Source organism: Diadema antillarum, unplaced genomic scaffold (assembly GCF_040938485.1).
Source record: "Diadema antillarum isolate AM-2024a unplaced genomic scaffold, OU_Dant_1.0 scf00000032, whole genome shotgun sequence".
In the NCBI taxonomy this organism is placed as follows: domain Eukaryota; kingdom Metazoa; phylum Echinodermata; class Echinoidea; order Diadematoida; family Diadematidae; genus Diadema; species Diadema antillarum.
Window position 1 is genome coordinate 925,530 of NW_027270921.1, and position 14,843 is coordinate 940,372.

Below are 14,843 nucleotides of genomic sequence, written 5' to 3' on the forward strand. Positions count from 1 at the left end.
AACTCTTCGATCAGCGCCAGGCCCGTGCCTGGCCCGCGCCTGGTGCTAGCTACAGCAGCGCCAAAATAGCCCGCTCCTGGCCACTTTGGCCCGACCCATTCATAAACTCAAAATTTTACGACTTAGCTCGGGCCTGGCGCTAGCCAGGGGAGTTACTGAAAGGGGTATTAGATAGCACGAGAGAGCATCAAGTTAGAGTCTCCCGTTTGCTAGGGGTTTCAGGCGGGAGAATCTCCAGATTAGAAGGTGCTTGGGGTTAGAGTCTGTGCTTTTTATTTAACCTTTGAATTGTTGTTATGACAAATAAAGATCAGGTATTTTGAAATCAGTTTTGCAAGACATCTAATTTTCCAGAAAACCTGATGTGTTCACCCATTCCTTCACATTTGTGTGTGTTTTAAAATGCATTTTCATTTCAGCATGGCTGTAGGTGTGATGATCTGATATAAATTGAGCAGTATGAGTTGTAAGCTAAAGCAAGAATGTTGTGCTTCTCTTTGAACCCCCACTGAGATCACATTAGATATTTAAAGTTTTAGGCAGAGTGGATCTCTCTCTCTTATCCTGTTAAAGTTTAAGCAGAATGGGGGCAAGACAGAGCTCCTTAATACTTTTCCTCTGGGGCTGGCACCAGACTAATCTCAGGAGAAGGAAGCTGGGGATTTTCAGCCCATGCAAAGTGTGGGATGGAATGGAGTTTTGGAAGGGGGGGGGGGGGGGAAACTTCTGACCCTTTACAGGATCCTGTCCAAAGTCCTCCCCTTGCCCCCCCCTCCCCCATAACACATTTGATTCATGGAGGGGGAGCGTTATTATCCCCTCTCCTGCCCCAATTCCAATTTCCCAACATTGACTAGCACGTGTCATAGAGCCTTCCTTCTTGTTTCTTCCCAGTATCCCCAAGTCGCTTCGTTTCGTGAAGTGCCTTCATAGAAAGCAGGATGTCGGTCATCTGGGACTGTATAGAGACCGCAGCTCCTTACAAAAGTTTTAACACCATTTTTGTTGTTTGTCGTTCTTCATTTCTTGCTTGTTGAATAGTAGGCATTTTTGTACACTTTGAAATCTACACAAAATGCTATTTGAAGATGATGATTTTGACTTGAACATTTACAAAATTATTCATATTGTTTGAGTTAGCTACGGTTTGGGTGTGCCACGAAGCCATGAAGAATCAATATCTTTACATAAAGATGAATGATTTTGTTTACCCAAGTTCTTGAGGTGACCTCCAAAATACTGGAAACATTTACAGGCTATATCTGATGTTTGTTTGTTTGTCAGGGTTTTTTTTCCAAGAGAATGTAGCCTTCATATTTTCTAGATGTAGGCTATAGTAGTCTTTTGTATTTCCAAGGAGTCATCTTTAGGAAGCCTTTCAAATTTGTATCATACCTCTGACTGGTACTTTGTGGAGATGTGATTACAAATGTCATGCTTTCATTTGGGATCAAAATATTGATTACTTTGCCAATTAGTCTAAGGTGTCATTTGTGCAACATCTTGCATTGGGCAGTTTTCAGCTTACTTTCTGTTTCAGACACAAGTAAAATGTGTGTTTTGCTCTTTTTTTTCTGAATCCATTTCCATGGAAAACCATCCTCCCATCCCTACTTCTGAATATCACACCATCTCTTATCTCCTCTGATGTTCTGACTGATAATTTCTCATCCATCTCTGAGTGAAAAGAACTTTGAATCAGTTTCCTCAGCATGTCAGAGTGATGACACCTACAGCTAGCTCTAGAAAGAAATTACCAGAAACAGTGAGTGAAAGAGATAGAGAAATAGAGATGAATATACTAGATAGATGGACATATGTTTGTGTAGATAGACAGATAAGTAGATGAATTATATCGATGAATAGATAAATGTTTTGATGAATAAATAGATATGAAGATGAGTAGGTAGATTATTGAATGAATATGCCAGATAGATTAAAGGGACTGTACAGTACTGGTTGAGATGGAGATTCATGTTTTGAACATTCCTAGGTAAGATAATGAGAAACCTCTTATGAAATATGAAAGAGCATGTAATTTTAAGAAGGATTCAATGTTTATTTGATGAAAATTGGTTTTCAAATGGCTGAGATATCCAAAAAAGGTGATAATATGAAAAGGCGACAGACCACACCTTTTATTAGGATCTCTTTGTTTCACCTTGTTTTTGGATATCAGCCATTTCAGAACCAATTTTTATCAAATAAACTTTTGATACCCCTTAGAATTGCATGTTTTTTGACATCTCTAGAGTGGTTTCTAAATATCTCGCAAAATGTTAAAAGCTAAATCCTCACCTTGACCAGAACTGTACACACCCTTTAATACAGAGAGAAGAAAAGAGCATGTGTAGATATGAAGAGGATCTCCCGATCATCACTGGTTTATACTAGTGTCTCTTTATATACTGTAGTCATGGTTGTAATAATGAAAGTTTGCCCCAGATTGTGTGTGAGAAAGGGCGGGGGGAAGGGGGGAATGGGGCAGAGAAGTCAAGCCTACACTTACATTTGAAGTAATTTTAGGTGCTGCATCTAGCTTTAGGAAGGTCATGATATTCACATACATGTATGATACAATGATCTCAGAATTTGACACCACTTATTATCACCAAGAGACCGGTGTTATAACGTTGATGATCTGACCAGCATTGTCAATAGAAACATACATGTGAATATTCCTACAACAGATTCATGCATTGGCTGGCATATATTTTGGAATTATATGTTTTATGAAGAGGTTTGCTCTGCAAAGCAAAGTTGCAGTGAAGCAGTTACAGAAATGCAGTCACAAAACAATAATCAGATGTGATCCTTTAAGCTGTACGCTGTGATTACTGCAACTATTTCAATTTCTTGATAGTTGCAAACATTATGCTCTTATAATGGGCCCCTTCTATATCGCGACTTTTAGCTTAGAGGGGAAAAAAGTTTGTTACACGTAGTTCTTTCTATGTGTATGAGATGATGTCAAAAGTGCCTGTATGATATGAGGATGATAAGGAAATTGTGTGTATTTTTAGCCTGAATGCTAGGCTATCTGCATGTGTGGGTACATTTTGTTATCCTTCTGACACATACCTCCCATGCACAGAGCTTTTCAATTACGATGATTGAAATATGAAGTGAGAATGAGATTTTATTTTCCTCCTCTCTGGAGTATCGCACGCATACAGCACTCGACTCATTTTTCGTGGAAGTTTTGAAAATCTTTTATCATCTGAGTGATTTCTTTCTTATCCCGCTAGTTATATTCAGTGTAAAAGCAAACATTCTTCTGAATGTCGTGTGTTCAATGGCCTAGGAGACTAAATCTTTAAATGATCTGTCAATTAACAGAAGGGTACTATGATGTGTTAGTATGTTATGAATACGAAGAACAAGGAAGATATAATACTGCATGCCATATATTTAGCGAGCCTAATACTTTTGAATCTGGACTTTCCAACAATCTTGCATGTAGTTGAATTCATGATCGTGGAGAACAATGATGAGCAGGGTAATGTACGCATGCACATCAGGCTCAGAGTTGATATTTTTCTTGTTTTGCTAGATTTGCGAATAGTATCCAACTCGCAGAATTCTCGGAAATAAAAACCCTGTGGAAATATGGTAGGTACAGTGTATGTATCAATACTATAATGATGGGAAAGTTTCCTGGCTGCCGTTATTCTACCTTAACCTTATTTGACAATCGTGGTATAATTGTTTTCAATGAGGAATACGCCATGGGTGATTAATACTAAGTAGTATCTGCCATTGAATTATAAAAGTTATAATCATATTTTTTTTTGGGGGGGGGGGGGGGGGGGGCTGGGGGAGGGGGAGGGGGTGGGAACTTGAGGACCTCTGATAACTTACACAGTGTCGGTGTCACACCATGGGACTACCCACCGTGCAGTGTGTATCGCACAGTCATTCAAGTTGTATATGATGGGTTGTCTGGATCCCACAGTGCATCCATTTTTATTTGAATCCCTTCTATTCATTACACCTGCATGGTATCACCACCACCAAGAAAGACTAGTCCACTGGCAGTCTCCTCGCATATATTGTGGGGGCGTGGTGGCATAGTGGATAAGACTCCTGACTCCCAATAGGAGGACCTGAGTTTGATTCCCACCCAGTGCTTACATCCAAGGATCTGGGATGTTTTTAACCACCACATTCTGATGGGCCTGGTCTATGTTTTGCAGCCTTACAAACTTACTTTCAGGGTTGTTTTGCAACCTTGAAAATTAGATTCCTTCACTTTAAGCTGGAATTGCATTGTAGAGTTAAGTAATTCAGACCTGTCCTCCGAATATTAAAACTAAAAACATGTTTTTTTTCAGACCCTGAAAAGTTCCGACTGTTTTTCTCTGTGTAAAAAGGAAGCTTATTCTTTGGTGACATGGGGTTTAGTTAGTTTTTCATTTCTTTTTTTTTTTAATCTGAGCTGTGTTACCGTAAGATTTCATAAACCATGTTGGGATTCATTATTCTTCAACCATGCAACCTTCTGTGATGTTTGCAAAAGAGATTATACGACCTTCAAGTGTATACTGTAAAACAAGGAATGTTCTCCTGCATTTTAATTTCGCGCATTTCACGAGTGGCAACATTTGCGAAATTAAAATGTGTGCGAAAGTTCTTGCCTACACAATATATATAGGATGCCAGAGGCAAGTCACAAAAAATTCATGCTGTGAGAAAGGTCGTCAGCTCCATTTCGTGAAATTTTCATGCAGCAAATATATCATGTTTTACAGAACATCAACCACATCCATGAACATTAAGATTTAACTTGGAGAGACTTTAGAGATCCAGATGTCAAGAAATTAACCTGCGACTCTCTCCGTTAAGTAGTGAGCTGCGTCAGTGGCAAGTACTGTAATTCATTCCTGTCTCTGTTCTCTGGCTGGTTGAACAAATTTTGCGATGGTCCCAAAATGATCGGCACGGAGTACAGGAAAGATCTCTGGTATGGATTCCACATCCGGGAGTCACAAATGTCACAATAGGTTACCTCAACAGCCAGAGTGACAAACCGCGTACAACGTGAGAGCTGTGGTTTCGGTTCTCTGCCGACTGGGGAGAAATACGAGGAAGAAAAGAAGAAGAAGAAAAAGAAAAAAAAGAGAGAGAGAAATGTTTCCGATTTACAGAACCGAACCTCTGACAACCGTCCCTGACAAGCTGGTGCGAGAGAGAGACTGTCGCAGGGCCGCGATCTCTTATCGGTTCGTCTTGTTGGGACTATTTATTCATTTCCCTGGAGCGAGGGATGTCTGAATAAGAGCTGACAGCCGCGTTGTCGGGTCCCCATTACAGCACTTCCTACTCCCATTACACTGGCACGAGACGCACTGTCTTCACATAGATGTGTGTACGTATACGCGAGCAGGGAATTACCTTTTCGAGGTACAGCCAGAGAAAGGGTTAGCATTTATATCTTAGCTTTTAATCCAGATAAATTCATCTGCAAGGAAATTTCAAGATAAGTAGTCTGTACAATTATACAGTATGTACATTTTGGACTTATTATGAAAACAAAATATAAGATGTAATACTTCATGATAGATAGATATTTCCTGTGAACCAGATTTTGAAAAAAAGGGCAGACAAGGTACATTTTTTTCCTCCCTGATGCATTCAATATCATGTTCAAAGAGGAACTTCATTCTGCTTCAAGGCCATGTGAAGTTTTAGGGAAATTCCCTTATTCTTTTATTCTTATTACGTTTATTTGCCAGTTGTAGTTTGTGTGGTTAATGCCACATTTATATAGAATATTTATTTGGTCTGACTCTTACAGTGATTGATAGTACAAATATGAAAATTAACTAATTATGAAAAAAAAATAATGTTCATAGATGCATGAAAAATCATTATTCTCCCCAGCATGTATCTGTAGTACATGGTTGTATAAAGTTTGTGCACTTCTTTTTTAGGTGTACACAATCCTGTATTTATTGCACAATAATCTAATCAACACACCTTTAAATTGTACGTTCTGACTTGTAGTTTTATAGTGAATTTAGCATTTACTTTTAATAGGGGAAGCATTGTGCTGTGTGTAACTACTGTGCATACACTTTATTTCAGAATGTGAAGGATTGGTACAATTATTGTAGTGAGGTGGTTTTTCTTTTTCCCGCAAATTCTGTGAATCAGGTGCTATGGAAATGTTAAAGGGATGGTACAGTATTGGTGGAGAAGAGAATTTGGGCTTTTAACTTTTTGCGAGATACCAAGAAAACACATGATATAGTACAGAGCATACCATTTTAAGAGGAATTCACAGTTTATATGATGAAAATTGGGTTTGGAATGACTGAAACATCCAAAACAAAGTAAAACAAAGCAATCGCAATAAAGTGTGGGTCCCACACCATATCAGAATTGCTATTTTTTTGATATCTCGGCCATTTCAAAACCAATTTTCATCAAATAAACATTGAATTCCTCATAGAATTACGTGCTCTTTCATATTTCATAAAAGGTTTTTCATTATTTCACCAAAAAATGTTACAAACCCGAAATTAGGTCTCAACCAAAACTGTATGATCCCTTTAACTCTGATTCCAACATGAATGTGATGTGCACACATTAACACATTTCTCTGTTTGGTTTACTTTACTCTCCATGATCGCAGATATAGCCACTTGCAAAATTGTTGGGAAGTCCCAATTCACGAAAAATTAGACTCGCTATTAAAATATATGGCATATACAGTAAATGTCATGTAAACCACTCATTCACAGCTTGTCATCTGCTGATCTTGTACGACTGATCTCCAGTCTGATGTTCACAGCTTGTTGTCATTAAACTTAAAGGCTGGATGACGTGTCACAATTGAAAGCTGCCTCTGTGCTCTCAGGGCATTAAGCAATTTTTGTGGGTCAGGTCCTTAACTTTGAACACATGAACCTTTAATACTGCATCGGCCTGACCAAGTCACAGGCATTGAAACAACAGCAACAGCAACAACAACAACTACAAAATCTACCAACCAACCAAACAAACAAACTAAAAAACAAACAAAAAGACCTATCTTATCAGGTGGGTTAGTTAAAAATGAGAAATTTGATATTCAGAAGATTGATAGAAATTAGATATTGTCACAGCCTTCTGTTCAAATTTCTATGGAAGGGCATTATTGATTCCATATTCTTTTTTTTAATGAAGCATGCCACTTTGAGTTTGCAGTAATGACTCTGTAAAGGGGGAGTTGTGCTGTATGTAGCTGTGTATTTATTTTGGATGAAACACGCATTTGGAAATTTTTTTCGTATTTTCTATACACGCTAAAGCAAAGGGAAACTCTATGAATCTGTATCATGTGATATGGACATATGTTTGCAGTAGATAATATGAAATCATAGGAAACTTCAGAATTCTATAACTTCTTCCTCTTTTTTGGAGTGGGGGGGGGGGATATGGTTTTAACAAAACTTTAATTTGATTTGTTTGACAGTTATTGCAGGTCATGCTAAAGAAAGGAGTGGAGTTTTGCCTTATATTTAACAAAGGACTGTGTCACGGTATATTTTAACAATGACTTAGTTGAGCTTGATACAATGTGTGTGCATGTGTCTTGTATCTTTGTTATCTCATTTTATTCTGTTAGACCTGTCCGATAAATGTCAAGCGCCGTTAGCTATGTCCCAGTGCAGCCGCAAAGCGGGAAGGAATTAGCACCCTCTTGTGCAAGCACTGTTCAATGTGAGGATACAGACGTGAGGAATCTAGGCCAGTGTAAATGAGAAAATTGGACTTTTCCATAGAGATTTATGATTAATGCAGGCACTTTTCTGCGCAAGTGAACTGTGTCTAGTTGAGAACTTGAGATGTTGGTCTTACAACAGTTTTGGAAGATTAATCAATTTCATTTATTTCTTCTTCATGGGGGTCATCAGTCAGGGTTGGTATTTACAGAAATGAATGTAATAATGTGTTGCCCTCACTGTAAATCCATCTTTAATTCAGTGGATTTCCATGATATTTGTGAGAACATTCACAGTCAAACTAGGAATATCCGTCTTCAGTTTCCACAGGTACAGGTTGGATTGTTTTGTTAGCCTCACAGTGTAGAAGTCTTCTGCACAGTGGACTGATTACTTCTGTTATATCACAAAGTAGCATCAAGTATCATTCAGTATTTTTCGTCGTTGGAAATCAAGATTTTAAAAAATGGTTTTGTGCAACAATACATAACATTAACAATCATTAAAAAAGGTGTTCCACATATTTTGTAGCACTATCCATTATTAGGCCCTACTGTTTGGTTTGGAAAAACTTCCCTGCACTTTGCTGAGCCAGTGCATACAATTCAAAATATTGGGAAATTTATCATTGACTGCATAATGACGCAAGCTTCTCTTTGAAATAAATTAATTTTACTACAAAATTTTACAGAGGCTTTGCATGAGTAGAACAGTCAAATACACCAGTTTATTCCTGTGCTGTTCTTTCTTCAGTACACCTTTATGATGTTTTTTTCAAGGCTCTGTATTAGAAAATGTAGGAGTTAGTCTCTCCTATGAGTCACTGAATCAAGTGGTGCAGAACACGCGCTTTAGCATCAGGTTAGCCACATAAGCCATCCTTTCCGAAGTTATGATTGATTAATGAGTTTTGGTCTTGACCCACTAATCTGGGGTTGTAAATCCTACTCCAGATAAGCAACGCAGCCCTGGCAGAGAAGAAATTGGTTCAAATTTGAATATTCATGAGTGTGTTGTGATTGAGGGGGGGGGGGGGCTTTTTCATTCACTAGTGGGCGGAACTTGCATCCAACTGGCAGTGGGAAGTGACCTAATATTGGTGGGAGGAAAGCTAGGAAGTCACAGTGGGCTTAACAGCTCTTACTCTCTCCTCTAGAGCCACAACCACTCTCTGTACACTGTAACAGTTGTGGGAGGGAGTTGAGATTTATAACTCATGAATATTTATGGTGTGAGACCTTCCCACAGCTAGAGCAAAATGTGATTAGTACTTAACACTGGGAAGGGTTTTATGCTGAGAAAAGTTTTTGATGAGGTTTTTGTAACGTTGTTGGGTATAAATTTTATTGGGTATAGATTTTTTTTTTATTTTTTAAAGACATACTGAAATTAAGTGTGCAAGAAGTATTATGTTACCTATGACCATATCTCTGTCATATCCTGAAGCTGAAAGAAAAGTGTCAAAGCAGTTCATCTTGGGAAGTGAAATATGAAATTCTTATGTTTCTTCAAAAGTCAGTAGTTTTAAAGTTTATAAACCCCATTTGAAAATTAAAGAGTTTTAGAATCTGAATTGTTTACAAAACTCTTTGGCATTCTTGAGACATTTGGCTATGATAGTTTAGATTAACCAAGTGTACATAAATGTCTAGTCTTCTGCGTGTCTGACGGTTGATTCATTTTAGAGAAGTTAAGAGATTCTAATTTGAATGTAAAGTTCTATTTTTCTATCATATTGATAATTTGCTGAATATTGAGAAATAGTGTAAGAGATGATTTTTGCAACCATGTATTTCCTCTCTGCCCCATTGATATTTTAAGTCCTAAAAATAATCAGTTTAAGACTCATGATTTCTTTCTTTCTTTTTTTTTTTTTGCTCCAGCCATTGCTATCTACCATAAAAATGTTCCAAAGTTCTGTTGACTAGAATGGGTAACAAGGAATTTCCTTTCTGAAAAGAAATCTATGCTCAAAAGCCAAGAGAATTATTCTAGAGATATGCTTAAGAGTGTCCAAGCTTGCAACTTTGTTTAAAAGGAACAGAAACATGTAATAAGAATGTTTGTGTGTGATTGCGTGTATATGTGCATGCCCATGCATGAGTGTATTTGAATGTACAGTGTACCTGTGTATGTGCTAGTCTGTCAAACCATGTTTATCTATGCAGGGAGAAAGCAGGAGTAAAAAAAGAGAATGAAGTCAAACAGAACCATGACAGAGGTGAAGATCAAGAAAATAATATCTCAAACTTTCTATCAATTTACGTAATTGAGTTATTGCCTCTTCATGAATATTCATGTCGAAATCTGAGGCTGTGCCTTTGATGACAAGACCTGAGGGACGGGGAGCCTGGCACGCTATTCCACGCCACGCTGAGTGATCACCAACGACCCTCCACGCAGCCAGCCAGCGGAGAAGGGGGATAACGTCACCAAGAGGAAGGGGGCATGGAGTCGCAAAACTTTTTACATCATGCACACATGCTCTCTCTTAACTCTCACCCTCGCTGTGGGATATCATACTTGTAGTAAGCTTGCAAGGGCCCTTGTGTTATGTTAACACTTGTTAGCTCCTCCTTTAGCTGAGTTGGTGTTTACCCCTCACACCAGTCCTAGTTAGGCCAGACGCGGAGTGGAGGGTCACTGGGACATACTGTACGTCTGTGGTACTCGCCAGTCCTTTCAAGACGCCATTTGGTGGTCATAATTGTTCGTCTTTCTCTCATTTTGCCTTCACAGGGCGAGAATGTTAAGCGGTATGAGAACAAGAATAGTGCCAAGTTTGTGACCGGACTTGATATCACCTCCAAGGTAAGCACAAAATCGTTTGTTTATGTTTGCATTTATAATAATTATTCCGTTACATTGCAGATATCTTTTGATATTAAGGCTTTTTCATAACATTAAGTCTTCGTTTTTTAACTTGTATTTATGGCCTCATTTTCCCTTAAATTCATCACAATTAGTGACACATATGATGTGCCTTGCATTGAATAAGATCCCTTATATATGCTTGAGGATGATTCAAGGTATTCTAATTTGATTTTCAGAATCATACTTAAATTGAGTACATTTCTACTTATAGTTGGATATATCATGGTTTTTATCTATATACTTTTGTTAATCTAAACTCAAGCTAACAAAAATAAATGTATTTTATCATCTGTGTGTATTAGTAGTAAATGGAATTTAATGCTTCCAGTGGACTTACATTTATTACACCTGCACGTATTTCCTTTTTATTTGATTTAGAAATACGAACATAAGAGTATCAACAAGTTTTGAAATTTGGAAACTGGACTACCTTGGGAAATTCAATGTCTCTAAAGCATGTTAAAGGGGAAAGGAGTGTGAATAAATGTGGTGTGAGACGTGCATTGTAGATAGTGCACTTTACAACATATTCCCTGTGGTATCAGGCAGAAGTTAAGGATATTTAATCTTGAGGTTAAATTTCAAAACAGTGATATATCATTGTATGCCCTACTCCTGTGAAGGCTAAAATGCTAAATAGTGATCAGCATTCATGATTTTGTATCATTTAATACCGTCTAATTAGTTAGTTCTGTACTTACCATGAAATAAGACATGGAATGTGGATATTTGAATTAATGTACATTGTAATCTTAAAATTCATCCAGAAGATTATTGAAGTTTCAATAGGTATTACAAGAGATCAATAATCATTTGTCTATTGACAGTGATACTTCTTCAGTATTTGTGCAAAACACAGTGTTTGTTGATAGTGTGTACATCATGACAGTGAAGTTATTATTCACCTATTCAAACTATTACATAACATTTAATGTGTATCATCTTGTTACAACACTTGCCCTCATGTGCTTGTGCTCTGCATGATAGCTTTCCCCTACCTATTAAAAGCAGCATACAATGGTGACAGTTAGGAAAAAAATCATGCTTCAACATCTCGTTTATAAATGTGCTTTGGTATTCCATTCAGTAATAGTGTTGAAAAATTCAATTTACTTCAATTCAGTCCAATTCATTTATTTCATTCTCATTTTTCTTCCAACAAAACATAACACAAAGTAAGTCAGAAAAAAGAAAGAGACAGAAATAACTCATTTGTTGTGGAGTCAAGACATGCAGTTTGTAGCTTTTTGTCAAAGTGCGTATTTATGAAGTTATCACCTGCACACGTGTCTCGATATAGAGATGTCTACAACACTTGCTGTCCTTCGAAGATGATTTTCGCTGCCGTTTTTCAATGACTGAAAACTTGGGGAAAAATCAAATCAAGGGAAATCTAATTAGAAGTCATTAGTGCTTGGTGCCACTGGGTCCCCTCTGCTGTTCTGTACTCCACCCCATCCCCCATACAAGGAGGGAAGGAAAAAAAAGGAGCGATAGTGTCGAGTTGACAAGGTGTCCATCAACGCCCGGTGAGAAACACAATCCGTGCAGTCCTGGTGCCCAGCGTCAGCCGGGCTGCTGTCACCGGAGTGCCTGCATGCAACGCCTGCTGCCGTAACCATATGTGCTGCTGTACGTCACTAGGGGTTCGTAGCATACAACAGTATATCCACAGATATAGAAACACCTTGATCCTTGTGGTGAAAACTGTGGGAGCGAGAAAAGTTTGTGGCTGGTCTTTGAAGCTCTCATGAATCTTTTGAAGAATTAATGCAGGGCATTGTAAGCCATGGAGAATGTCAGCTTGAAGCTGTAAGATATCTCACAAATGAGAAATTGAAATGATTTGAAGAAAATCCTCTTTGATTCAGTTATGGTTGAAAGAAACTGTTCCTATTGAAATAAACAAAGTGTGTGAACTTGAATTAGTCTCACACATCAAGAATGTGATTTGATGAAATCTCATTTATGTTTAAGAAAAGAATGTAAAGCAGCTTCACTTTTACAATATGATAAGAATGCAGCAGTATGAATTTTTCAAATACACACAAGAAGTTAGAAGGCCAATCAAGGTGATTTGAACAAAATTCAAAATTATGTAATCAGCTTGAATAGACAGATGGCTGTCCAGTTCTCATCATCAACATTATGTCTGTGGTGCTGCGCTTTACTCTTATGTTTTGAATGTGTACTTGCTAAATTTAAAAACTCAAATGGATTCTCCTTTTCAACCATATGCTGAACCAGGTCATGAAATCTTTCTCAGGGGCTGTTTTTATTCCATGTCTGACTCACAAATGGAGGTGAGAATAGTAAGCCCTGAAGCAGAATAGGGTCTCTGTTACTTGCTAGGCAATGGAGCAGGGCCTTTGGAGTCTGTACTAGAGTATGTGCCTCATTAAAAAGAAAAGAAAACACACATATACAGTATTTATATTGCCACCTGTGAACCAAAAGGGTGCTATCATGTTCTAAGACTTGGCTCATAGATAAAAACAGAACAATCAATTTGCATAAAATCAATTTTGTTTGATCAAAAGTAGGAAGATTTATGAACATTATTCCAAATTATAGGGTAAAATAGCAGCCTTCTGGTTTTGATTTGTAACATTTGACTGAAAATGGAAAAAAGAATTAAAATTGACATAATATACAGGAGATCAAGCTCTACAATATTATACCAATATTAACCCGTTGAGGACGAGTCCCGAGTATACTTGGGCAGGTGTTTGTGGGAAATGGGTGCTGTAGCAAAATCAAACCGTCCTCAATGGGTTAAGCTCAATACCCCCCCCCCCCCACCCCCCCCCCCAAAAAAAAAAATGGTTCTCAGCTGACAGTATATACATTGTAATGTTGGTAAGTAGGCATTTGTGTCACCACTTTGTTGATAATTAATGATAAAAATAATGATAATCACACAACTATGCATAGCACCATGCAGTCCATGTGTCTTGCTCATGAACCTGAAAGCATGGAAAATAAACATTTTAACAAATTTGAAATAAGTGAAATGCATAGCAGGAATTGATGTAGCATTTCAAACGTGTACAAACAGATAGTCTGTTACATCAGTTGGCATTAAAGTAGTCAGATCACAAGCTTTGCGAAGGCTGCTGAAAAAGAATGAAGTGTTCTTTTACATGTGTGTTGAGGTATTATAATGTCCCTGATGCGAGAGGAAAAAGTTCAGATTGAGTATACTATATAGTCAAATAATTGCATGATTCCGTAAAACACGATATATTGGCGGCATGAAATTTTTGTGAATTGCCACTGGCATTCAATGCATATAGTGGTAGGTAAGAACTTTCGCGTGCATTTTAATTTCGCAAATCTTAGCTCTCGCAAAATGTGCAAAATTAAAATGCACGTGAACATTCCTCATTTTACAGTAGTTGAATCTTCAACTTTGATTTTCCAAGTTGAAAATTAACAATCACTTGAAATTCATAATATGATGGCTGGAGGAGGATGTTGACTTCATTCATACTCTATGAACACATATCAGTGAACAATTACAATTTTATGAACATTTTTCATTTCTCAATGAGTTGGATGATTCATGCCATTCATATAACAGACTATATGTTCAAGAAAAGGTGTATGAAAGATTTTTGATGACCCTGTTATTACAATTTGTAACGAAGGATTTGTGTTTGCTGTGATACATTTTGGCTTGTATGGTGATTGCAACTGTTACATACTACTATAAGATGAATCATGAATTGCATATATATATACACATGACTGTGTGGCAAACTTGAAGGAGTTTCTTTTTATTAGTAGGTCTGACCTCACAATGGTTTTATTTTAGAAAGAGTTCAAGAGACTTGGCAGTCTCTACGTCTCCCCCGACTGGCGTGGCAGCAGCCAAAAGTCTGGCAGGAGTAAGCCAGCAAACACAGCAAGGGCCATTTTGGTCTGCACTCTGCTATCGTAGTAATAGTCTCTTTTCCTAGATATGAAACATCTGTCTTTTGTTTGCGTCTTTGCAGTGAGAGACAGAATAAAACTTAATGAAATAGTATATTGTGATTATGTAATCTTTAAGTATCTCATAAACTTGATGGTAGGATGGATATATAGTTATATTGAGTTTTGTCAAGATCTTATATTATGTGTGATAGTGAAAAAAAAAAATGTGAATAAAGTTGAGGGTTTGAGCATATGATAATCCAGTACTGGCCTTCTTTCATGGTCTTGGGAGAGGAGACATATAAATGTAGCATTTCATTCTTTTTAAAGTGTAAATGATAT

At 37.6% G+C, this 14,843-nt stretch overlaps 1 protein-coding gene across 1 annotated transcript in view; it reads left to right on the forward strand.

Moving 5' to 3' along the window:
* Positions 1–14,843, forward strand: part of LOC139742183 (uncharacterized) — a 105,363-nt gene that overhangs the window by 24,127 nt on the left and 66,393 nt on the right. The window contains exon 2 of the mRNA XM_071652765.1: positions 10,449–10,520. Coding sequence (XP_071508866.1) covers positions 10,449–10,520 — 72 coding nt within the window. The remainder of the gene's footprint in view (positions 1–10,448; positions 10,521–14,843) is intronic.